The sequence below is a fragment of the Physella acuta genome, unplaced genomic scaffold (genome assembly GCF_028476545.2).
Source record: "Physella acuta isolate Inbredline_101_S28 unplaced genomic scaffold, ASM2847654v3 ptg000054l, whole genome shotgun sequence".
Lineage (NCBI taxonomy): Eukaryota > Metazoa > Mollusca > Gastropoda > Physidae > Physella > Physella acuta.
In genome coordinates, this window is record NW_026731574.1 from 364,224 (window position 1) to 390,980 (window position 26,757).

A 26,757-nucleotide genomic window follows, 5' to 3' on the forward strand; every position below is an offset into this window, starting at 1 on the left:
ACTTCAGACAATGCAATAGATACATTACACGCGATATAGTTTCAACAAATGTTGCTAAATATTTTTTTTAAAATTCTGCACGTGTTTGCACCAAGACACTGCGTTCAATAGAACATAAACAACAGCCAACTCAAGTCTTAGAGCAGGGTACTGCTGTGGTCAGGGAGTTGAATGGAGACAAGTGGATGAGATGGTTCTAGTCCGAGTTTTGTTGACATTTCTTGGTTGCTGGTCCGTAGCAGCACAGGGTGAGTGGTTCACTAGAGCATATTGTACTGACTGTAAAGATGACATAGTGTTATGTCAGGAACTTAATTTAGATTCAACTGAGTTTGCAAATCTCATATCAGATATACACAGCATTGTCTTCTATAGTGGACAAGCCGTCAGTACCCGTTACACGTGAATTATAGGCCTATATATTTTATTGTTCTACTTGTTTAAAAAAAATATTTAAAAAGTATTGGTCAAAACTTATAACGCTATGTACTTTACTATACGTTGAACGATATTAGCGACAAAGCAGATAAATAACTAAATAGCTAAAAACTTCCGACACATAAAATAACATAGACTACCAATACCTATTAGAGAAATATCATTTGTCAACACAACACCATATTAAATGCACACACTGATTAAGTGGCTTAAAATTAAAAGACAAATGATTTCTTTAAAAACCTGGCTGTTTAATGGTAGTTATGTTGTTTTTGTCAGAGGCGTAGCTAGGGGAGGGAGCGTGGGGCGGCCGCCCCGCTCGCCGACAACAAAGGGCGCAAAATCGGCTAGAAAAATAAAATAACAAGCTTATTCCGAGCTGCATTACACTCAAATGTAAGAAAATAGAAACTACTTGGTTCTACGGACGGCTTTCTACAAACTACTTGTGTGATACGGGGAAAAAAGTATTAACGTCTCTGATTTTTGTCTTTGAAAAAACGCCAATTTCGGCTGAGCATGGGTCTGACTACACTATCCCTTTATATACTAAGTAGACAGAAAAAGGTGAGCTCTACTTATCCTGCCCCGCCCCGTGTCCTGCCAAGCCCCGTTACGCAAATTTAACATTCACATCTAAAAAAAAATTTTAAAAAAAATATTAACCATTGACGTGGTGTGTCTCCAACCCGTACCACCCGCATGGTAACTATTACACTATCACCTCAGTTATTTAGGCACTACAGCTTAGGAGCAGAATAGATTTAGAGTCAGCGTCGATTATTTCAAATGGAATTTTATTAAAAAATTAGCCAATTCCATAGCTAAACAAAGATTTATATAAAACTAGCGTACCCGCCCCCCGCGCGTTGCCGCGGGGATTGAAGAAAGTTTGACGAAATATATTAGAAGGATTTCGCCAACGCTTTACCAATCATATGTTCTTAGACGCGTGACCTTCTTTTCTAAAATTGAGTAATTTAAATGTAAACAATGCCTGCGCTTGAATCATAAATATCGGGACACGGGTTTACCTACACTACCACATGAAAACCTTGAGAGTACATTAATCACTCACCGAAATAATATGGTAGAACAAACTTCGGTGACCGCCCATGTGTCAGAGACGTAGAGGCCCGCTCCCAGGAGGCCCCCCTCCCCACCGATTACACGACTGCATGGGCTCCTTAAAATAGCATCCTGTTAACAATGATGCAGATTGCGTCATTCACGAAAGTGACACAAATGAACAGGATTTGTTATTTAACACGTGAGAAAATATATGATTAATCTCGATTTAAAATTGTTATGGATAACATAAGGAAATTGCGCTTAAATTGTCACTAGACTTTTTATTAACTTGTTTTCTGTAGCTCTAGAATGCTCCAGATCTAGATCTTAATCTAGAATGTAAATAGATAATGTAAATTTTATAAGTTTAGGCCGGAAAATTTTATACATTTCATAGCGTACGTTTGATATGTAGATCTAAATCAAATTGAATCAAATATTTCATTTCTTTATATTCTAAAATTGAATTGGAAGATGACGTCATCAGTTTTGTGTTCTTTCCTTCGTTTAAACATGTGGCTTGTGACATCATTGTTTATTGCGTTCTTGTCACGACAATAAACACTTTAGTTAGAAATCTGTTTTTACATTCGAATACACTTTTATTTTTATTTTCCTTTTTTAAATAAAATTTAGTTTAAACATGTATAACATCCACCATATTATTTTCAACAAAAGACCGTATCTTTAAGTTCTCCATATAACGCTGAACATACTGATAACATTGTCAAAAATTATTGCGGACAGAGAGAAAGAAGTGTGCGCATGGACTTTTATATATTAGGATCGCAAGCTACCTATCGGGTTTTAAAGCAAATGGTTTAATCATATGTGGAGTCAACTTACTAAAAGAGGAAACAAAACAAGTAAAAAAAATATTTAAAAAAATAAGCTTTCAATTACATTGAAAATTTAAAAAAAAATTAAAATAAACTTATTTTACTTAATAAAACCATTTATGGCTCTTGAAGTGTATTTTATTTTATCACATTTTTAGTGTTTACAGCCTATTATTATAAAGGTTTTTTTGTTTTTTAATGGTGTCTATAGTAAATGAGTGAAGGCGGATGAATGGGGGTAAATGTTGTTTATTCTTTGTACCCTGTCCCTATCGTCCTTGTTCAGTTCTGTTGTGTTGAGTTTAGTCAGTCACGTCATATTCCAGCTTGTATCTGTTTATGTACGTGTATATAAGGTGTGTGAGAACGTGGGTGATTGTATCAGTTTAGTCCAGTTCTTCTTCAAGGTTTGTGTACGTTAGTTCTGGGTACTTTTAGACTGCAGATGTATCTTTGTTTGTGTACTAGTTTATATAATATATCTAAAACAACCTGTTATTTAGATAGTGTATTTAGTATTTAACTCTTTAAGTGTTAACAAGCCTTTGTTTTAATCAGTCTTGTTTTCTAACCCGTTTGTGGATTTTCATCGTATATGTTGCGCTACGCACTGTATCACTTATTTAAGCGTGTCCGTGTGTTTATAACATTACCATTCAATCAAAGGTACTCTACTCCTTCCGTATTCAATATTAATTGATTTGGCCAGTTGTTGTTGTTTCACATGAAAGTATAATGCCCTAAAAAATTTAAATCGTGATGCTGAGCATTCTTTTAAAGTCAGTGAAACGAATCCTTTTGGTATTTATCGTGTCATATTTGGGTACCCTCGATTCAGTGGTACCAATATATCTATTAAAACACCTAAACTTAGGCCATTATTATTCAGGATAATACAACCATAATAAAAGATTTGTTTACAGTTTCCTTATCTTACCTGACAGATCCGAGCAGAGAAATAGTCCATCCAAGTGTAGTTAATGCTGGTGGGGACTACACCGTGTCGTGTAACTCTGATCTGGCTGGAGTGCCAGGCAAGGGACAGAACCTAGGCTTGATAGCTATGTGTATCGGATGGACGAATGGAATAGGCGAAATGGAATGTTTTGCAAGATACAGGGCCATCGACAGATCAATTTATATTGTAAGTTTCGGTTAAATGCATAGACAAACTAACGATTTATTGGGGGGGGGGGGGGGGATTTGGCTGTAGGAACAAGGGGAGTTGTTTGAGCCTGTTGGAATGCCTCCATCATAATCCATCCACTCCCAATTTTCAATAACTAGAACGAGGCTGGGATTTGGAGCCGGCTAGATCACAGGATGCCCACAAGTCAATGTTAGTAGCTATAGCAAGAGAGGTCTGCAATGTTGAGATAATTAAACAAGATATAACGGTCGTTTCCCCCGTAAAAATTTGTTGACGTGTATCATGAGACTTTGCACCCAGCCAGACGATTAGAAATAAATGAAAGTGTACACTTTTTACTTTTCGTATATACGAAGTATAGAGAAAGTCTTGTAATCGTGCAAAAAAAAACGCGATTTGTACAAATCTCGACGTTTTACACCTCACTGATACGGAAAATCATAATTTTGCAATCTTGTCCGTATGTCTGTCTGTGTGTGTGTGTGTTTGTGTGTGAGTGTGTCTGTGTGTGTGTGTGTGTGTGTGTGTGTGTGTGTGTGTGTGTGTGTGTGTAAACACGATAACTTGAGTACCGTTACAGCTAGGTTGATGAAATTTCATATATAAGTATTTTATCAAAATTGTAGATCCGTATCAACTTTTGAGCAATTTCCGATAACCGCAAGTTGTACTTTTTCTACTTTGAATTTTTCAAAAGCCTATAACTTGAGTGCTATTTCAGATAGATCAATGAAATTTCACTTGTAAGTAAAAGATCTAATTCTCTACCTTCTTTCAAATTTTGAGTAATTTCCGTTGACCGGAAGTACTAATTTACGCTATTTCCGATTTCTCAAAAAACGCAAATAAATTTATAAAGTACTAATAATATTCCGCAGTATTATGCATATTTTATTTTGGCATTCGCTTGGTGCGCAATTCTTTTTTCTACGAGATTCTATTCTATTTTTAAAAGTTTAAGTAATTAAAAATCATGTCTCTATTCCGAGTTGCCATCCCACGTAGATTTATATAAGAATATTCGAGAAAGTTTTGTGGAGATCACTCCCGGTTTATTTGATGCCTTCATTTCTCATGTAGCGAAAAGAATCCAACACAGCTCCTTCTTCTGTGAGGCTCTGGAATTCTAAAGTAAAAGGTCCGGAAAAATATGATCACCGTGGTGTACCTGATAGAGATTCAGTCAATATCACAATGACGGCGACAAAGGTCAAACGACAAGAGTCTGGTATCTTTTGTTGTAACGCTTCTTACCAAGATTTGAATGACGATACTCGATTTATATCTAGATGCCAGACGATAACTGGTAAGTTATGTTTCCAGTTTGTCACAAGGTAGAATAAAAATACCAGTCTCATTTATCTACTTCAAAATTCTTTTAGTAAGGGCTAGGCTAAAGAAATTTTGTGAAAGTATTTGCCAAATTTGACGATATCTTTTCTAGGGGCCAGGACAATCTATCCAAAATTTGATGTCTTGGGGATAGGGTCAGTGCATTTGACGGTGTATCTGCTAGTACATGTTCATGGGTACATTGACCCAGGGGGCACATATTCATGGGTACATTAATCTCTTCCCGAATATTAAGCTCCAATTTTAAGCTCAATGGCAATGACGCACTCGTTCAGCATTAAATTCATCCAAGTGGAATTTTTGATTTTCAAACTGTCAAAAGCTTTTTCGAAGTCTACAATCGCCAGGTTATGGGGAGATGGCCATTCTAAGGAATGTTTTGTGATGTGGCCTGTGCTGGATCTGTCTTATCTAAAACCAGCAGATCTCGACGACGTTGTCGTAAAAATAATCGCTCAGTCTCTACAGGAAAATTCTTTTCTGAGGACTAAAAGATGAGAGAAGCTTTATCCATCTCCAGTTGCTGTATTTTGACAGGTCTATTTTTGGTCGCTTTACAAGCTGGCCCGGTTTCCAGTAAGATTGGACAACATTCTCATTTTTACATGTCTGTTCTGGTAACGTTGAAGTCTACACATATGGCTAGTTCTGATAAACATTAAATACCGTCTGGACCAGCTGTTGAGCTTGTTTCCCTACACTTTATTGCTTTTACTATTTGCCGTAGTAATTAAAGCACTCGACTTCAACTTACCCATGTAGTCTTAGACATGAAGGGCAAAGATGATAATGCTTCATCGTTATGAAAGTCATTTACCGCTCATGAAATCTCTCCTTGACAGTCGATCAATGGTTTATCAAATTTGTTTTATTTCCTTACTTTCAAAAAATTTAAAAGCTGCATCATTACAAAGCTAGTATTATTTGTTTTATTATAATCTATCTTTTTCTTTTTTTGTTCGTTTGTTGGGTTAATGCGAATATTTTTTTTTCACAGACAAAGAAAAGCGTTAGAAGATTTCACTGGGTTTTATATCAGATATCTTTAATCTAATTTGAACGAAATAATAAACGTAAAAAAAATCTTTTTACAAGCTTTTATTTAACTCACTTCCTCGTCAGTTTGTCGTCAGTCATCAGTCTGTCTAGATCGAAACGCTCGAGCGAAAATTCGGACACTTCGAACTGACAAATTTGGTTCACAGTTGGCACGAGTGACAAGACAATGCAATCTGAAATTAAATTTGACTTAATTGGATGACTAATTAAATTTTTATGAATTAATTAAAATTTTGACCAAATTTGTAGGCATGTCTATCCAACCACACCACACGCGTCATCACGTTCAATAGGCGCGCAAAGGTTTTTAGTCATAAAACTCTATTGTAAATATAAACATGTAAAGTACAAAAAAAAACTTCCTAAAAATCGTTTTAATAACAAGCTTTTATGTACTAATGCACTAAAAAGAAGAAAATAAATTATAGACTACTATTTAAATAACTGTAAAGAAAAGCGTGGGTCTCTTCCTAAACATTAGTAAAGGTATCCAATAGATACTAAAGTGACTCACACTTTTCTTTAAAGTTATTTAAATAGTAGTCTAAAATTGATTTTCTACTTTTAGTGCATTAGTACACAAAAGCTTGTTATTAAAACGATTTTTAGGAAGTTTTTTTTAAAAATATGTTTTGGAATGCTCAGAAATAGTTTAAACAATTTATTAGTAAAATAAAATTTTAAGTTCTTCTTTAAACCCCCATTGCTTTTAAATGCTTAAAATTATAATTTTAAAAATAAATAAATTTGTCAATTTCTCCCGCTAGTTTTGTCCCTGGATACATTGACTCTGGACAATCACTGCACCAAGACGTTGCCTGAGTACCGTAGAGGTCACATCCAGAAACTAAGTGAACTAAACGTTGTCAGTTTCTGCAGGTAAACCCTGTCCACACATTCTGCAGGTAAAACCTGTCTACACATCCTGCATGTAAAAACCGTCCACACATCCTGCAGGTAAACCCTGTCCACACATCCTGCAGGTAAACCCTGTCCACACATCCTGCAGGTAAAAACCGTCCACACATCCTGCAGGTAAAACCTGTCCACACATCCTGCAGGTAAACCCTGTCCACACATCCTGCAGGTAAAAACCGTCCACACATCCTGCAGGTAAAACTTGTCCACACATCCTGCAGGTAAAACTTGTCCACACATCCTGCCAGTACAACCTGTCCACACATTCTATACTTACATCCAGACCTTACTTTTTTGCAACTAGACCTAATGACAGACCTCCCCCATATTCCCCACCCTCCACCCCCACCCTTCAGTAATCCAAAGACCTATAGTCAGTGTATCCTGGATTCAAGACGTGATAGTCACACAGATCAGACATACATGGTCAAATTGTTCGAGAAACAATTTCCTAAAGAGTACGATCTTAAGCGTGCGGCATATCTGCTGTGTACCAAAGGGACAACATACTGTAAGTAGACAAAAGTTGTTAGTAGACTAAAGTTGTTAGTAGACAAAGTTGTAAATGTTCTAAGTAGATTAATGTTATAAGTAGAAAAATGCAGTAGATAAAAGATGTAAGTAGACAATTGTTAGTAAGCAGTATAAGTAGATTAAACTTGTAAGTTGATAAATATTATAATTATAAAAATATTGCACGTAGACATCTGTTGTATGTATGTGACTAGCAAGCAGATTTAAGCAGACAAAATCTGTAAGTAGTTATTTGTTTATGTTCGCAAGTAGACAAAGGTTTTAAACACATCTTAACATCTTACACTGACATTGACGCCTACGGTGTTGTGTGGCTGGTGATACACTGTAAACATTTTTGTATTTGATTGTTTAGTTCTTGCTCTCATATGAGGCGAGATTCTAAAGTAACCATAACCCTAACACTTACTCATCATAAAAAAAAAAATTAAACAAAATTAAAGTTAAGTAAATGGTAGATACAAAATCTTAACACAAGCTCACATTAAAGTGTACAATCTTATGTTTTAAGATGTCATGTCATGGCTCAGTGTTACAAGATGTCATGTCATGGCTCAGTGTTACAAGATGTCATGTCATGGCTCAGTGTTACAAGATGTCATGTCGTGGGTGGGTCAGTGTTCCAAAGATGTCATGTCATGGGTCAGTGTTACAAGATGTCATATCATAGGTCAGTGTTACAAGATGTCATGTCATGGGTCAGTGTTACAAGATGTCACGTAATTGACAACTACTCAACACGTGTCTTGTAGAAATATTTAAAGTGTGCACACAAGTGACCAGTGTTGCCAGATGTCATTACTTTATGCAGTGTCAAAGTTCGCTTCGTTTGACTACAAAGTTTTAATTGACTGCGAGATGTCAGCCGACAGTGACCAATGCGAGATCGAAGCCACCTCGGCCGAGAGATTACAAAGCTTAACGGCAGCCTTTGCCTCCAACAACCAAGCGGATATCGAGAGACATTCATGCAAGTGGGTTCAATCTTTTAGTTTCTTTACTTTACCATCACTTTCTATGATATTTTTATACTAATATTTTGTTCCTTGAATATGGTTTCATAAGTAGGTAACACGTGTAATTTTTAAAAGTTATATCTAGAACGTGTATTTAAGCAATACGTTTTCGAAATAGGTTATTATCTGGAAGGGTGACAGGACAAATGATCTCAGACAAAATATCTCAGACAAAATATCTCAGACAAAATATCTCACGGACAAATGATCTCAGGACAAATTATTTCAGGACAAATTATCTCAAGGACAAATGATCTCACGGACTAAAGATACCAGAACAAAATATATCAGGACTAATGATACCAGGGACAATGGATCTCAAACAAAATATCTCCGATAAAATATCTCACAGCAAAATTTGGATAGTGCATTGGATGATTTTAGTTGATCTGAACAACTTTTTTATTGACTGTCATATGGTTTTGTTTAATATGTTTAGTATTGTTTATAGGCCTACATAATAATTGTAAGAAATGCTTGCTGTATAAATTTGTAATATTGTACTAAACATTTTAAAATTAAGACTGCTAATATAGTATGTGAAGATTAAAGAGTTTTTTTCAATAGAAAGCGTTGGTGGTCTTGACAAACATGAGACAATTCAACCACGTCAGGTGGACGAAATTAGCTCAAAAGGAATGAAATAACAATAAAGACACACCTTCGTATCACGGTGGGCGCCCTCTTCGATGGCAGAGACATGTCTTATGGGAAAGACATCCGCCCTCCATGGACAAAATAAATAGCATCTAAATTCCATTGTTATGTGTCGGTCACACCTTAGTGATCATGTGACAAATGCTTATTTAAACGACAGCGGTCATCGCGTAACTAAGTTTGTCGCAGTGTGTATGCAAGCACAGCAGTATTAGTGGTGATTACTCAGCTGTGGCCTCATACGTTACCTAGCAGAGAAGTTTTAGGGCATAAGTTTCTTGTGAATTTCTGGTTATAAAAGCCATAAGTGGAGCAGCAGGCAAAGAGATTTGGAAATGTGAAGTTAGAACATGTAAAGTAAGAGTTCATACAATACATGATCACACAGGATTGGAGAGGTGTGATCATAACGATGTACCTGCCAGCAAAGAAACGTAAACGTTTGTGTTGATGATGCAATAAAAACAATAGTTTTACGTTACGAACCTGAAGACCAATTCACATTATTGAAAAATATTTCGCGTGTTTTAAACATTAATGTTATTGTATTTGTTCTATACATTATCATTTTTTATACCATTCATGCTAAAGGAGTAAGTTTGTTTCAATTTTTTATTTTTCAAAATCGAATATTATTACAAAGGTTAGTTTAATAAATCTTTTGATGCTTTGTTAAGTTCAACAAATTCATTTAATTCAAAATTATGATACGTTAAAAAGTAAACAAAACCATATTAACAGCCTATAAAAAAAGTTCAAATGAACTATAATCAAGGTACATACTGTTACAATTTTGCTGTGAGGTGTTTTGTCTGGGATATTTTGTCTGAGATCGATCGTCCATCATATCATTTGTCCTGATATATTTTGTCCTGATATATATTTTGTCCATGAGATCATTTGTCCTTACGATCTTTTGTCCTGAGAACATTTCTCATAAATTGGCGCGGTTATCTCTATATGTGTTGATTTACTTAGCATACTTTGCAACTTATTTTGGAAATAACAAGTACGTAATTAATTGCAAGTAATGTTGACTTATTTTAGACAATATTCTTAGAGAAACAAAAATTCATTAAGTTACCCAGACTGTCAATAGACTACATGTGTGTATCCAAGCCCAGTACACCAAACGGAACCAAACCTCTAACATGTTCCCTGCTTCTGTTCCCCAGACTGTCAATAGACTACATAAAGTGTAGTCTGGCCCAGAACACCAAATGTAACCAAACCTCTAACATGTTCCCTGTTTCTGTTCCCCAGACTGTAACTAGACTACATGAAGTGTATCCAAGCCCAGTACACCAAATGAAACCAAACCTCTAACATGCTCCCTGTTTCTGTTCCCCAGACTATCACTAGACTACATGAAGTGTATCCAAGCCCAGTACACGAAATGTAATAAGGATTTTGAGGACTTTTTTACTTATCAGTTTGCTCGCCTTGGCCCGTAAGTTACATCAATTACCTGTGGCTGTTTTTTTTTCGCTAAATATCGTAATTTACGATATGTTATTGAGGGAGATTTCAAACGTTTTCCTGAAAAACAAATATGGTTGCCAGGTGTCCAGTTTCGAACTGGACAGTCCAGTATTTGAGCAGACTGTCCAGGATAAAATAAATATAAATACTGGACAAGTATATGAATAAAACTCTGTTACCCCCTTCTTCAGCTTTGCGGCATACCTGAGAAGGGAAGGATGTAAAGGTGTCCAGTATTTTTGGAAAAGGTATCTGGCAACCCTAAAAACAAATTTTCTCTACTTGACAAATTATCTCATGTTTTTATCTTGACTTATCTCAGCGTCCAATTTTTGTATCTTGACTTACCTCAGCGTCCAATGTTTGTATCTTGACTTACCCCAGCGTCCAAACTTTGTATCTTGACTTACCCCAGCGTCCAATGTTTGTATCTTGACTTACACAAACGTCCAATGTTTGTATCTTGACTTACACAATCGTCCAAACTTTGTATCTTGACTTACCTCAGCGTCCAATGTTTGTATCTTGACTTACCCCAGCGTCCAATGTTTGTATCTTGACTTACACAATCGTCCAATGTTTGTATCTTGACTTACACAAACGTCCAATGTTTGTATCTTGACTTACACAATCGTCCAAACTTTGTATCTTGACTTAGCCAAGCGTCCAATGTTCGTATCTTGACTTACCCATGCGTACAATTTTTATATCTTGACTTGTTTCAGCGTCCAATGTTTGTATCTTAACTTACCTCAGCGTCCAATGTTTGTATCTTGACTTACCCCAGCGTCCAATGTTTGTATCTTGACTTACCCCGATTCGAATGGTTTATTTCTCAGAGACTGTCTATTGGAGCACCAGTTTTATAACAAGTTGATTCTCACGGACAAGTGCACGTCACATTCACGCACAACCAACGGGGCGTCGTTAGTCGGAACAGGGGCGTGGTCTATCAGGACAAGGGCGTGGCTGATGTTTGCTGTAGCCTTTGTTAATAGTGTAGGGCGTGTCCATATGCTCAGATAAAATCTGACTTGTTTAGTTCTTGGCTATCTTCTGTAGCTGGGTGCAACAAAATAAGTTTAGAAAATGTTTTTATTTTTAAGTATTATCTAGGAAAACATTAAAAAGTTATTTCTGCATAGAAAAAAAACACGTTTTTCTTTGTTTCTTTGGAGATTCCGCGCTTATATTAAACAAAGATTGAATGAATAATTTTTTTTTTGCATAGACAAAACGTCAGCGGTACATTTTTGAGTCACTTGTCACTATTTTACAAGCTTTTATTTAACTCACTTCCTCGTCAGTCTGTCGTCAGTCTGTCTAGACCGAAACGCTGGAGTGAAAATTCGGAAACTTCTACTTGATCGATACGATTCACACTTGGCACGTGGGTTAAGACATGAAGACAATGCAATATGAAATTAAATTTGAATTAATTGGATGCCTAATTAATTTTTTATGAATTAATTAAAATTTGGACCGAATCAATAGGCATGTCTATCCAACCACACCACACGCGTCATCACCTTCAATAGCTGCTCCATCACCTTCAGTAGGCGCGCCATCACATTCAGTAGGCGCGCAATAGTTTTTAGTCATGTAACTCTATTGTTAATAAAACATGTAAAGTACTGAAAAAAAATTCATAAAAAAACGTTTTAATAACAAGCTTTTATGTAATAGTGCACTAAAAAGTAGAAAATAAATTATAGACTACTATTTAAATAACTAGAAAGAAAAGCGTGGGTGTCTTCCTTAACATTAGTAAAGGTATCCAATAGATACTAAAGTGACCCACGCTTTTCTTTATAGTTATTTAAATAGTAGTCTATAATTTATTTTCTACTTTTAGTGCACTATTACATAAAAGCTTGTTATTAAAACGTTTTTTTATGAATTTTTTTGACTATATAAACAAAACACTAACTTCAGACAATGCAATAGATACATTACACGCGATATAGTTTCAACAAATGTGCGCTAAATGTTTTTTTAAAATTCTGCACGTGTTTGCACCAAGACACTGCGTTCAATACAACATAAACAAGAGCCAACTCAAGTCTTAGAGCAGGGTACTGTTGTGGTCAGACATCTTAGAGCAGGGTACTGTTGTGGTCAGGCATCTTGTAGCAGGGTACTGTTGTGGTCACGGAGATGGTTGAAGACAAGTGGATGAGATGGTACTAGTCCGAGTTTTGTTGACATTTCTTGGTTGCTGGTCCGTAGCAGCACAGGGTGAGTGGTTCACTAGAGCATATTGTACTGACTGTAAAGATGACATAGTGTTATGTCAGGAACTTAATTTAGATTCAACTGAGTTTGCAAATCTCATATCAGATATACACAGCATTGTCTTCTATAGTGGACAAGCCGTCAGTACCCGTTACACGTGAATTATAGGCCTATATATTTTATTGTTCTACTTGTTTAAAAAAATTATAAAAAAGGTATTGGTCAAAACTTATATCGCTATGTACTTTACTATACGTTGAACGATATTAGCGACAAAGCAGATAAATAACTAAATAGCTAAAAACTTCCGACACATAAAATAACATAGACTACCAATACCTATTAGAGAAATATCATTTGTCAACACAACACCATATTAAATGCACACACTGATTAAGTGGCTTAAAATTTAAAGACAAATGATTTTTTTTAAAAACCTGGCTGTTCAATGGTAGTTATGTTGTTTTTGTCAGAGGCGTAGCTAGGGGAGGGAGCGTGGGGCGGCCGCCCCGCTCGCCGACAACAAAGGGCGCAAAATCGGCTAGAAAAAGAAAATAACAAGCTTATTCCGAGCTGCATTACACTCAAATGTAAGAAAATAGAAACTACTTGGTTCTACGGACGGCTTTCTACAAACTACTTGTGTGATACGGAAAAAAAACCAATTAACGGTGACTGATGTGTGTGTGTGGTGGTGGGGGGGGGGTCCTTTTTCACTAAACGTGATTTAAGATGTAAATATGGGGGGGGGGGGGGGCAAAAATAATGATAGTTCACCCGGGGCGCCGAAATGGGTTGCTACGCCTCTGATTTTTGTCTTTGAAAAAACGCCAATTTCGACTGAGCATGGGTCTGACTACACTATCCCTTTATATACTAATTTGACAGTAAACGGTGAACTCTACTTAACCTGCCCGATGTCCTGCCAAGCCCCGTTACGCAACTTTAACATTCACATCTAAAAGAAATTGAAAAAAAAAATTAATCATTGACATGGTGTGTCTCCAACCCGTACCACCCGCATGGTAACTATTACACTATCAACTCAGTTATTTAGGCACTACAGCGTAGGAGCATAATAAGTGCGGTACTTTACTTAGATTTAGAGTCAGCGTCGATTACTTCAATTGGAATCTTATTAAAAAATTAGCCAATTCCATAGCTAAACAAAGATTTATATAAAATAATTAATGTCTGAAATAGTTTAGTATAGAAACTCATTATTGGAATAGATTCTAGATCAAGATAGACGTAGAGTCTAGACCTAGAATCTACGGCTGGTTTAACTCTCGTTTTTTTTCTGTAGCTCTAGAATGCTCTAGATCTAGATCTTAATCTAGAATGTAAATAGATAATGTAAATTTTATAACTTTAGGCCGGGAAATTGTATACATTTCATAGCGTAGATCTAAATCAAATTGAATCAAATATTTCATTTCTTTATATTCTAAAATTGGAAGATGACGCCATTAATTTTGTGTTCTTTCCTTCGTTTAAACATGTGGCTCGTGACATCATTGTTTATTGCGTTCTTGTCACGACAATAAACACTTTAGTTAGAAATCTGTTTTTACATTCGAATACACTTTTATTTTTGTTTTCCTGTTTTAAATAAAATTTAGTTTAAACATGTATAACATCCACCACATTATTTTTAACAAAAGACCGTATCTTTAAGTTCTCCATATATCGCTGAACATAGTGATAACATTGTCAAAAATTATTGCGGACAGAGTGAAAGAAGTGTGCGCATGGACTTTTATATATTAGGATCGCAAGCTACCTATCGGGTTTTAAAGCAAATGTTTTAATCATATGTGGAGTCAACTTACTAAAAAAGGAAACAAAGCAAGTATAAAATATTTTTAAAAAATAAGCTTTCAATTACATTGAAAATTTAAAAAAAAATAAAAATTAATTTATTTTACTTAATAAAACCATTTATGGCTCTTGAAGTGTATTTTTTTTCTTATCACATTTTTAGTGTTTACAGCCTATTATTATAAAGGTTTTTTATTTGTTTTTTAATGGTGTCTATAGTAAATGAGTGAAGGCGGATGAATGGGGGTAAATGTTGTTTATTCTTTGTACCCTGTCCCTATCGTCCTTGTTCAGTTCTGTTGTGTTGAGTTTAGTCAGTCACGTCATATTCCGGCTTGTATCTGTTTATGTACGTGTATATAAGGTGTGTGAGAACGTGGGTGATTGTATCAGTTTAGTCCAGTTCTTCTACAAGGTTTGTGTACGTTAGTTCTGGGTACTTTTAGACTGCAGATGTATCTTTGTTTGTGTACTAGTTTATATAATATATCTAAAACAACCTGTGTTATTTAGATAGTGTATTTAGTATTTAACTCTTTAAGTGTTAACGAGCCTTTGTTTTAATCAGTCTTGTTATCTAACCCGTTTGTGGATTTTCATCGTATATGTTGCGCTACGCACTGGATCACTTATTTAAGCGTGTCCGTGTGTTTATAACATTACCATTCAATCAAAGGTACTCTACTCCTTCCGTATTAAATATTAATTCATTTGGCCAGTTGTTGTTGTTTCACATGAAAGTATAATGCCCTAAAAAATTTAAATCGTGATGCTGAGCATTCTTTTAAAGTCAGTGAAACGAATCCTTTTGGTATTTATCGTGTCATATTTGGGTACCCTCGATTCAGTGGTACCAATATATCTATTAAAACACCTAAACTTAGGCCATTATTATTCAGGATAATACAACCATAATAAAAGATTTGTTTACAGTTTCCTTATCTTACCTGACAGATCCGAGCAGAGAAATAGTCCATCCAAGTGTAGTTAATGCTGGTGGGGACTACACCGTGTCGTGTAACTCTGATCTGGCTGGAGTGCCAGGCAAGGGACAGAACCTAGGCTTGATAGCTATGTGTATCGGATGGACGAATGGAATAGGCGAAATGGAATGTTTTGCAAGATACAGGGCCATCGACAGATCAATTTATATTGTAAGTTTCGGTTAAATGCATAGACAAACTAACGATTTATTGGGGGGGGGGGGGGGGATTTGGCTGTAGGAACAAGGGGAGTTGTTTGAGCCTGTTGGAATGCCTCCATCATAATCCATCCACTCCCAATTTTCAATAACGAGAACGAGGCTGGGATTTGGAGCCGGCTAGATCACAGGATGCCCACAAGTCAATGTTAGTAGCTATAGCAAGAGAGGTCTGCAATGTTGAGATAATTAAACAAGATATAACGGTCGTTTCCCCCGTAAAAATTTGTTGACGTGTATCATGAGACTTTGCACCCAGCCAGACGATTAGAAATAAATGAAAGTGTACACTTTTTACTTTTCGTATATACGAAGTATAGAGAAAGTCTTGTAATCGTGCAAAAAAAAACGCGATTTGTACAAATCTCGACGTTTTACACCTCACTGATACGGAAAATCATAATTTTGCAATCTTGTCCGTATGTCTGTCTGTGTGTGTGTGTGTTTGTGTGTGTGTGTGTCTGTGTGTGTGTGTGTGTGTGTGTGTGTAAACTCGATAACTTGAGTACCGTTACAGCTAGGTTGATGAAATTTCATATATAAGTATTTTATCAAAATTGTAGATCCGTATCAACTTTTGAGCAATTTCCGATAACCGCAAGTTGTACTTTTTCTACTTTGAATTTTTCAAAAGCCTATAACTTGAGTACTATTTCAGATAGATCAATGAAATTTCACTTGTAAGTAAAAGATCTAATTCTCTACCTTCTTTCAAATTTTGAGTAATTTCCGTTGACCGGAAGTACTAATTTACGCTATTTCCGATTTCTCAAAAAACGCAAATAAATTTATAAAGTACTAATAATATTCCGCAGTATTATGCATATTTTATTTTGGCATTCGCTTGGTGCGCAATTCTTTTTTCTACGAGATTCTATTCTATTTTTAAAAGTTTAAGTAATTAAAAATCATGTCTCTATTCCGAGTTGCCATCCCACGTAGATTTATATAAGAATATTCGAGAAAGTTTTGTGGAGATCACTCCCGGTTTATTTGATGCCTTCATTTCTCATGTAGCGAAAAGAATCCAACACAGCTCCTTCTTCTGTGAGGCTCTGGAATTCTAAAGTAAAAGGTCCGGAAAAATATGATCACCGTGGTGTACCTGATAGAGATTCAGTCAATATCACAATGACGGCGACAAAGGTCAAACGACAAGAGTCTGGTATCTTTTGTTGTAACGCTTCTTACCAAGATTTGAATGACGATACTCGATTTATATCTAGATGCCAGACGATAACTGGTAAGTTATGTTTCCAGTTTGTCACAAGGTAGAATAAAAATACCAGTCTCATTTATCTACTTCAAAATTCTTTTAGTAAGGGCTAGGCTAAAGAAATTTTGTGAAAGTATTTGCCAAATTTGACGATATCTTTTTTAGGGGCCAGGACAATCTATCCAAAATTTGATGTCTTGGGGATAGGGTCAGTGCATTTGACGGTGTATCTGCTAGTACATGTTCATGGGTACATTGACCCAGGGGGCACATATTCATGGGTACATTAATCTCTTCCCGAATATTAAGCTCCAATTTTAAGCTCAATGGCAATGACGCACTCGTTCAGCATTAAATTCATCCAAGTGGAATTTTTGATTTTCAAACTGTCAAAAGCTTTTTCGAAGTCTACAATCGCCAGGTTATGGGGAGATGGCCATTCTAAGGAATGTTTTGTGATGTGGCCTGTGCTGGATCTGTCTTATCTAAAACCAGCAGATCTCGACGACGTTGTCGTAAAAATAATCGCTCAGTCTCTACAGGAAAATTCTTTTCTGAGGACTAAAAGATGAGAGAAGCTTTATCCATCTCCAGTTGCTGTATTTTGACAGGTCTATTTTTGGTCGCTTTACAAGCTGGCCCGGTTTCCAGTAAGATTGGACAACATTCTCATTTTTACATGTCTGTTCTGGTAACGTTGAAGTCTACACATATGGCTAGTTCTGATAAACATTAAATACCGTCTGGACCAGCTGTTGAGCTTGTTTCCCTACACTTTATTGCTTTTACTATTTGCCGTAGTAATTAAAGCACTCGACTTCAACTTACCCATGTAGTCTTAGACATGAAGGGCAAAGATGATAATGCTTCATCGTTATGAAAGTCATTTACCGCTCATGAAATCTCTCCTTGACAGTCGATCAATGGTTTATCAAATTTGTTTTATTTCCTTACTTTCAAAAAATTTAAAAGCTGCATCATTACAAAGCTAGTATTATTTGTTTTATTATAATCTATCTTTTTCTTTTTTTGTTCGTTTGTTGGGTTAATGCGAATATTTTTTTTCACAGACAAAGAAAGGCGTTCGAAGATTTCACTGGGTTTTATATCAGATATCTTTAATCTAATTTGAACGAAATAATAAACGTAAAAAAAATCTTTTTACAAGCTTTTATTTAACTCACTTCCTCGTCAGTTTGTCGTCAGTCATCAGTCTGTCTAGATCGAAACGCTCGAGCGAAAATTCGGACACTTCGAACTGACAAATTTGGTTCACAGTTGGCACGAGTGACAAGACAATGCAATCTGAAATTAAATTTGACTTAATCGGATGACTAATTAAATTTTTATGAATTAATTAAAATTTTGACCAAATTTGTAGGCATGTCTATCCAACCACACCACACGCGTCATCACGTTCAATAGGCGCGCAAAGGTTTTTAGTCATGAAACTCTATTGTAAATATAAACATGTAAAGTACAAAAAAAAACTTCCTAAAAATCGTTTTAATAACAAGCTTTTATGTACTAATGCACTAAAAAGAAGAAAATAAATTATAGACTACTATTTAAATAACTGTAAAGAAAAGCGTGGGTCTCTTCCTAAACATTAGTAAAGGTATCCAATAGATACTAAAGTGACTCACACTTTTCTTTAAAGTTATTTAAATAGTAGTCTAAAATTGATTTTCTACTTTTAGTGCATTAGTACACAAAAGCTTGTTATTAAAACGATTTTTAGGAAGTTTTTTTTAAAAATATGTTTTGGAATGCTCAGAAATAGTTTAAACAATTTATTAGTAAAATAAAATTTTAAGTTCTTCTTTAAACCCCCATTGCTTTTAAATGCTTAAAATTATAATTTTAAAAATAAATAAATTTGTCAATTTCTCCCGCTAGTTTTGTCCCTGGATACATTGACTCTGGACCATCACTGCACCAAGACGTTGCCTGAGTACCGTAGAGGTCACATCCAGAAACTAAGTGAACTAAACGTTGTCAGTTTCTGCAGGTAAACCCTGTCCACACATTCTGCAGGTAAAACCTGTCTACACATCCTGCATGTAAAAACCGTCCACACATCCTGCAGGTAAACCCTGTCCACACATCCTGCAGGTAAACCCTGTCCACACATCCTGCAGGTAAAAACCGTCCACACATCCTGCCAGTACAACCTGTCCATACATTCTATACTTACATCCAGACCTTACTTTTTTGCAACTAGACCTAATGACAGACCTCCCCCATATTCCCCACCCTCCACCCCCACCCTTCAGTAATCCAAAGACCTATAGTCAGTGTATCCTGGATTCAAGACGTGATAGTCACACAGATCAGACATACATGGTCAAATTGTTCGAGAAACAATTTCCTAAAGAGTACGATCTTAAGCGTGCGGCATATCTGCTGTGTACCAAAGGGACAACATACTGTAAGTAGACAAAAGTTGTTAGTAGACTAAAGTTGTTAGTAGACAAAGTTGTAAATGTTCTAAGTAGATTAATGTTATAAGTAGAAAAATGCAGTAGATAAAAGATGTAAGTAGACAATTGTTAGTAAGCAGTATAAGTAGATTAAACTTGTAAGTTGATAAATATTATAATTATAAAAATATTGCACGTAGACATCTGTTGTATGTATGTGACTAGCAAGCAGATTTAAGCAGACAAAATCTGTAAGTAGTTATTTGTTTATGTTCGCAAGTAGACAAAGGTTTTAAACACATCTTAACATCTTACACTGACATTGACGCCTACGGTGTTGTGTGGCTGGTGATACACTGTAAACATTTTTGTATTTGATTGTTTAGTTCTTGCTCTCATATGAGGCGAGATTCTAAAGTAACCATAACCCTAACACTTACTCATCATAAAAAAAAAATTAAACAAAATTAAAGTTAAGTAAATGGTAGATACAAAATCTTAACACAAGCTCACATTAAAGTGTACAATCTTATGTTTTAAGATGTCATGTCATGGCTCAGTGTTACAAGATGTCATGTCATGGCTCAGTGTTACAAGATGTCATGTCATGGCTCAGTGTTACAAGATGTCATGTCGTGGGTGGGTCAGTGTTCCAAAGATGTCATGTCATGGGTCAGTGTTACAAGATGTCATATCATAGGTCAGTGTTACAAGATGTCATGTCATGGCTCAGTGTTACAAGATGTCATGTCATGGGTCAGTGTTACAAGATGTCATGTCATGGTTCAGTGTTACAAGATGTCACGTAATTGACAACTACTCAACACGTGTCTTGTAGAAATATTTAAAGTGTGCACACAAGTGACCAGTGTTGCCAGATGTCATTACTTTATGCAGTGTCAAAGTTCGCTTCGTTTGACTACAAAGTTTTAATTGACTGCGAGATGTCAGCCGACAGTGACCAATGCGAGATCGAAGCCACCTCGGCCGAGAGATTACAAAGCTTAACGGCAGCCTTTGCCTCCAACAACCAAGCGGATATCGAGAGACATTCATGCAAGTGGGTTCAATCTTTTAGTTTCTTTACATTACTATCACTTTCTATGATATTTTTATACTAATATTTTGTTCCTTGAATATGGTTTCATAAGTAGGTAACACTTGCAATTTTTAAAAGTTATATCTAGAGCGTGTATTTAAGCAATACGTTTACGAAATAGGTTATTATCTGGAAGGGTGACAGGACAAATGATCTCAGACAAAATATCTCAGACAAAATATCTCAGACAAAATATCTCACGGACAAATGATCTCAGGACAAATTATTTCAGGACAAATTATCTCAAGGACAAATGATCTCACGGACTAAAGATACCAGAACAAAATATATCAGGACTAATGATACCAGGGACAATGGATCTCAAACAAAATATCTCCGATAAAATATCTCACAGCAAAATTTGGATAGTGCATTGGATGATTTTAGTTGATCTGAACAACTTTTTTATTGACTGTCATATGGTTTTGTTTAATATGTTTAGTATTGTTTATAGGCCTACATAATAATTGTAAGAAATGCTTGCTGTATAAATTTGTAATATTGTACTAAACATTTTAAAATTAAGACTGCTAATATAGTATGCGAAGATTAAAGAATTTTTTTTCAATAGAAAGCGTTGGTGGTCTTGACAAACATGAGACAATTCAACCACGTCAGGTGGACGAAATTAGCTCAAAAGGAATGAAATAACAATAAAGACACACCTTCGTATCAAGGTGGGCGCCCTCTTCGATGGCAGAGACATGTCTTATGGGAAAGACATCCGCCCTCCATGGACAAAATAAATAGCATCTAAATTCCATTGTTATGTGTCGGTCACACCTTAGTGATCATGTGACAAATGCTTATTTAAACGACAGCGGTCATCGCGTAACTAAGTTTGTCGCAGTGTGTATGCAAGCACAGCGGTATTAGTGGTGATTACTCAGCTGTGGCCTCATACGTTACCTAGCAGAGAAGTTTTAGGGCATAAGTTTCTTGTGAATTTCTGGTTATAAAAGCCATAAGTGGAGCAGCAGGCAAAGAGATTTGGAAATGTGAAGTTAGAACATGTAAAGTAAGAGTTCATACAATACATGATCACACAGGATTGGAGAGGTGTGATCATAACGATGTACCTGCCAGCAAAGAAACGTAAACGTTTGTGTTGATGATGCAATAAAAACAATAGTTTTACGTTACGAACCTGAAGACCAATTCACATTATTGAAAAATATTTCGCGTGTTTTAAACATTAATGTTATTGTATTTGTTCTATACATTATCATTTTTTATACCATTCATGCTAAAGGAGTAAGTTTGTTTCAATTTTTTATTTTTCAAAATCGAATATTATTACAAAGGTTAGTTTAATAAATCTTTTGATGCTTTGTTAAGTTCAACAAATTCATTTAATTCAAAATTATGATACGTTAAAAAGTAAACAAAACCATATTAACAGTCTATAAAAAAAAGTTCAAATGAACTATAATCAAGGTACATACTGTTACAATTTTGCTGTGAGGTGTTTTGTCTGGGATATTTTGTCTGAGATCGATCGTCCATGATATCATTTGTCCTGATATATTTTGTCCTGATATATATTTTGTCCATGAGATCATTTGTCCTTACGATCTTTTGTCCTGAGAACATTTCTCATAAATTGGCGCGGTTATCTCTATATGTGTTGATTTACTTAGCATACTTTGCAACTTATTTTGGAAATAACAAGTACGTAATTAATTGCAAGTAATGTTGACTTATTTTAGACAATATTCTTAGAGAAACAAAAATTCATTAAGTTACCCAGACTGTCAATAGACTACATGTGTGTATCCAAGCCCAGTACACCAAACGGAACCAAACCTCTAACATGTTCCCTGCTTCTGTTCCCCAGACTGTCAATAGACTACATAAAGTGTAGTCTTGCCCAGTACACCAAATGTAACCAAACCTCTAACATGTTCCCTGTTTCTGTTCCCCAGACTGTCACTAGACTACATGAAGTGTATCCAAGCCCAGAACACCAAATGTAACCAAACCTCTAACATGTTCCCTGTTTCTGTTCCCCAGACTGTAACTAGACTACATGAAGTGTATCCAAGCCCAGTACACCAAATGAAACCAAACCTCTAACATGCTCCCTGTTTCTGTTCCCCAGACTATCACTAGACTACATGAAGTGTATCCAAGCCCAGTACACGAAATGTAATAAGGATTTTGAGGACTTTTTTACTTATCAGTTTGCTCGCCTTGGCCCGTAAGTTACATCAATTACCTGTGGCTGTTTTTTTTTCGCTAAATATCGTAATTTACGATATGTTATTGAGGGAGATTTCAAACGTTTTCCTGAAAAACAAATATGGTTGCCAGGTGTCCAGTTTCGAACTGGACAGTCCAGTATTTGAGCAGACTGTCCAGGATAAAATAAATATAAATACTGGACAAGTATATGAATAAAACTCTGTTACCCCCTTCTTCAGCTTTGCGGCATACCTGAGAAGGGAAGGATGTAAAGGTGTCCAGTATTTTTGGAAAAGGTATCTGGCAACCCTAAAAACAAATTTTCTCTACTTGACAAATTATCTCATGTTTTTATCTTGACTTATCTCAGCGTCCAATTTTTGTATCTTGACTTACCTCAGCGTCCAATGTTTGTATCTTGACTTACCCCAGCGTCCAAACTTTGTATCTTGACTTACCCCAGCGTCCAATGTTTGTATCTTGACTTACACAAACGTCCAATGTTTGTATCTTGACTTACACAATCGTCCAAACTTTGTATCTTGACTTACCTCAGCGTCCAATGTTTGTATCTTGACTTACCCCAGCGTCCAATGTTTGTATCTTGACTTACACAATCGTCCAATGTTTGTATCTTGACTTACACAAACGTCCAATGTTTGTATCTTGACTTACACAATCGTCCAAACTTTGTATCTTGACTTAGCCAAGCGTCCAATGTTCGTATCTTGACTTACCCATGCGTACAATTTTTATATCTTGACTTGTTTCAGCGTCCAATGTTTGTATCTTAACTTACCTCAGCGTCCAATGTTTGTATCTTGACTTACCCCAGCGTCCAATGTTTGTATCTTGACTTACCCCAGCGTCTCGACTTGACCAGATTCTAACGGTTTGTTTCTCAGAGACTGTCTATTGGAGCACCAGTTTTATAACAAGTTGATTCTCACGGACAAGTGCACGTCACATTCACGCACAACCAACGGGGCGTCGTTAGTCGGAACAGGGGCGTGGTCTATCAGGACAAGGGCGTGGCTGATGTTTGCTGTAGCCTTTGTTAATAGTGTAGGGCGTGTCCATATGCTCAGATAAAATCTGACTTGTTTAGTTCTTGGCTATCTTCTGTAGCTGGGTGCAACAAAATAAGTTTAGAAAATGTTTTTATTTTTAAGTATTATCTAGGAAAACATTAAAAAGTTATTTCTGCATAGAAAAAAAAACACGTTTTTCTTTGTTTCTTTGGAGATTCCGCGCTTATATTAAACAAAGATTGAATGAATAATTTTTTTTTTTGCATAGACAAAACGTCAGCGGTACATTTTTGAGTCACTTGTCACTATTTTACAAGCTTTTATTTAACTCACTTCCTCGTCAGTCTGTCGTCAGTCTGTCTAGACCGAAACGCTGGAGTGAAAATTCGGAAACTTCTACTTGATCGATACGATTCACACTTGGCACGTGGGTTAAGACATGAAGACAATGCAATATGAAATTAAATTTGAATTAATTGGATGCCTAATTAATTTTTTATGAATTAATTAAAATTTGGACCGAATCAATAGGCATGTCTATCCAACCACACCACACGCGTCATCACGTTCAATAGCTGCTCCATCACCTTCAGTAGGCGCGCCATCACATTCAGTAGGCGCGCAATAGTTTTTAGTCATGTAACTCTATTGTTAATAAAACATGTAAAGTACTGAAAAAAAATTCATAAAAAAACGTTTTAATAACAAGCTTTTATGTAATAGTGCACTAAAAAGTAGAAAATAAATTATAGACTACTATTTAAATAACTAGAAAGAAAAGCGTGGGTGTCTTCCTTAACATTAGTAAAGGTATCCAATAGATACTAAAGTGACCCACGCTTTTCTTTATAGTTATTTAAATAGTAGTCTATAATTTATTTTCTACTTTTAGTGCACTATTACATAAAAGCTTGTTATTAAAACGTTTTTTTATGAATTTTTTTGACTATATAAACAAAACACTAACTTCAGACAATGCAATAGATACATTACACGCGATATAGTTTCAACAAATGTGCGCTAAATATTTTTTTAAAATTCTGCACGTGTTTGCACCAAGACACTGCGTTCAATACAACATAAACAAGAGCCAACTCAAGTCTTAGAGCAGGGTACTGTTGTGGTCAGACATCTTAGAGCAGGGTACTGTTGTGGTCAGGCATCTTGTAGCAGGGTACTGTTGTGGTCACGGAGATGGTTGAAGACAAGTGGATGAGATGGTTCTAGTCCGAGTTTTGTTGACATTTCTTGGTTGCTGGTCCGTAGCAGCACAGGGTGAGTGGTTCACTAGAGCATATTGTACTGACTGTAAAGATGACATAGTGTCATGTCAGGAACTTAATTTAGATTCAACTGAGTTTGCAAATCTCATATCAGATATACACAGCATTGTCTTCTATAGTGGACAAGCCGTCAGTACCCGTTACACGTGAATTATAGGCCTATATATTTTATTGTTCTACTTGTTTAAAAAATTTTTTTAAAAAGGTATTGGTCAAAACTTATAACGCTATGTACTTTACTACACGTTGAACGATATTAGCGACAAAGCAGATAAATAACTAAATAGCTAAAAACTTCCGACACATAAAATAACATAGACTACCAATACCTATTAGAGAAATATCATTTGTCAACACAACACCATATTAAATGCACACACTGATTGAGTGGCTTAAAATTTAAAGACAAATGATTTTTTTTAAAAACCTGGCTGTTCAATGGTAGTTATGTTGTTTTTGTCAGAGGAGTAGCTAGGGGAGGGAGCGTGGGGCGGCCGCCCCGCTCGCCGACAACAAAGGGCGCAAAATCGGCTAGAAAAATAAAATAACAAGCTTATTCCGAGCTGCATTACACTCAAATTTAAGAAAATAGAAACTACTTGGTTCTACGGACGGCTTTCTACAAACTACTTGTGTGATACGGAAAAAAAACCAATTAACGGTGACTGATGTGTGTGTGCGGTGGTGGGGGGGGGTCCTTTTTCACTAAACGTGATTTAAGATGTAAATATGGGGGGGGGGGGCAATATTGATAGTTCACCCGGGGCGCCGAAATGGGTTGCTACGCCTCTGATTTTTGTCTTTGAAAAAACGCCAATTTCGACTGAGCATGGGTCTGACTACACTATCCCTTTATATACTAATTTGACAGTAAAAGGTGAACTCTACTTAACCTGCCCGATGTCCTGCCAAGCCCCGTTACGCAACTTTAACATTCACATCTAAAAGAAATTGAAAAAAAAAATTAATCATTGACATGGTGTGTCTCCAACCCGTACCACCCGCATGGTAACTATTACACTATCAACTCAGTTATTTAGGCACTACAGCGTAGGAGCATAATAAGTGCGGTACTTTACTTAGATTTAGAGTCAGCGTCGACTACTTCAATTGGAATCTTATTAAAAAATTAGCCAATTCCATAGCTAAACAAAGATTTATATAAAATAATTAATGTCTGAAATAGTTTAGTATAGAAACTTATTATTGGAATAGATTCTAGATCAAGATAGACGTAGAGTCTAGACCTAGAATCTACGGCTGGTTTAACTCTCGTTTTTTTTCTGTAGCTCTAGAATGCTCTAGATCTAGATCTTAATCTAGAATGTAAATAGATAATGTAAATTTTATAACTTTAGGCCGGGAAATTGTATACATTTCATAGCGTAGATCTAAATCAAATTGAATCAAATATTTCATTTCTTTATATTCTAAAATTGGAAGATGACGCCATTAATTTTGTGTTCTTTTCTTCGTTTAAACATGTGGCTCGTGACATCATTGTTTATTGCGTTCTTGTCACGACAATAAACACTTTAGTTAGAAATCTGTTTTTACATTCGAATACACTTTTATTTTTGTTTTCCTGTTTTAAATAAAATTTAGTTTAAACATGTATAACATCCACCACATTATTTTTAACAAAAGACCGTATCTTTAAGTTCTCCATATATCGCTGAACATAGTGATAACATTGTCAAAAATTATTGCGGACAGAGTGAAAGAAGTGTGCGCATGGACTTTTATA

The 26,757-nt window shown here is 35.8% G+C and overlaps 3 protein-coding genes across 4 annotated transcripts in view; all 3 read left to right on the forward strand.

The window, feature by feature from the left end:
* The first annotated feature begins 120 nt into the window (after positions 1-120).
* Positions 121-11,652, forward strand: LOC131946960 (uncharacterized). The gene is made up of 9 exons (XM_059308023.1): positions 121-248; positions 3,293-3,492; positions 4,579-4,804; positions 6,678-6,789; positions 7,185-7,339; positions 8,174-8,336; positions 10,387-10,485; positions 10,709-10,765; positions 11,357-11,652. The coding sequence occupies exons 1-9, from the start codon at positions 191-193 to the stop codon at positions 11,541-11,543; spliced, it is 1,257 nt and encodes a 418-aa protein (XP_059164006.1). The 5' UTR covers positions 121-190; the 3' UTR covers positions 11,544-11,652.
* Positions 11,653-12,559: 907 nt separating this feature from the next.
* On the forward strand, positions 12,560-23,897 carry LOC131946944 (uncharacterized). Of its 2 annotated transcripts, XM_059308003.1 has the most exons (9): positions 12,560-12,755; positions 15,528-15,727; positions 16,792-17,017; positions 18,890-19,001; positions 19,267-19,421; positions 20,311-20,473; positions 22,614-22,712; positions 22,936-22,992; positions 23,602-23,897. In XM_059308003.1, the coding sequence occupies exons 1-9, from the start codon at positions 12,698-12,700 to the stop codon at positions 23,786-23,788; spliced, it is 1,257 nt and encodes a 418-aa protein (XP_059163986.1). In that variant the 5' UTR covers positions 12,560-12,697; the 3' UTR covers positions 23,789-23,897. The 2 variants fall into 2 exon arrangements, with proteins under 2 accessions (XP_059163986.1, XP_059163995.1); XM_059308012.1 differs by lacking the exon at positions 22,936-22,992.
* Positions 23,898-24,805: 908 nt separating this feature from the next.
* The window catches only part of LOC131946830 (uncharacterized), an 83,875-nt gene continuing 81,923 nt past the window's right edge, over positions 24,806-26,757 (forward strand). The window contains exon 1 of the mRNA XM_059307805.1: positions 24,806-25,002. Within this exon, the coding sequence (XP_059163788.1) occupies positions 24,945-25,002 (58 nt within the window). The 5' untranslated portion in view covers positions 24,806-24,944. The remainder of the gene's footprint in view (positions 25,003-26,757) is intronic.

Excerpts from the sequence above, each read along its gene's own strand:
- LOC131946960 (XM_059308023.1), top strand. The coding sequence starts at position 191 with ATGGTTCTAGTCCGAGTTTTGTTGACATTTCTTGGTTGCTGGTCCGTA. Across the intron at positions 249-3,292 it reads CTGGTCCGTAGCAGCACAGG|ATCCGAGCAGAGAAATAGTC; the intron begins GTGAGTGGTTCA and ends CTTACCTGACAG. Across the intron at positions 10,486-10,708 it reads CAGTTTGCTCGCCTTGGCCC|CTTTGCGGCATACCTGAGAA; the intron begins GTAAGTTACATC and ends CCCCTTCTTCAG.
- LOC131946944 (XM_059308003.1), top strand. The coding sequence starts at position 12,698 with ATGGTACTAGTCCGAGTTTTGTTGACATTTCTTGGTTGCTGGTCCGTA. Across the intron at positions 17,018-18,889 it reads TAGATGCCAGACGATAACTG|TTTTGTCCCTGGATACATTG; the intron begins GTAAGTTATGTT and ends TTCTCCCGCTAG. Across the intron at positions 19,002-19,266 it reads AACGTTGTCAGTTTCTGCAG|TAATCCAAAGACCTATAGTC; the intron begins GTAAACCCTGTC and ends CCCACCCTTCAG.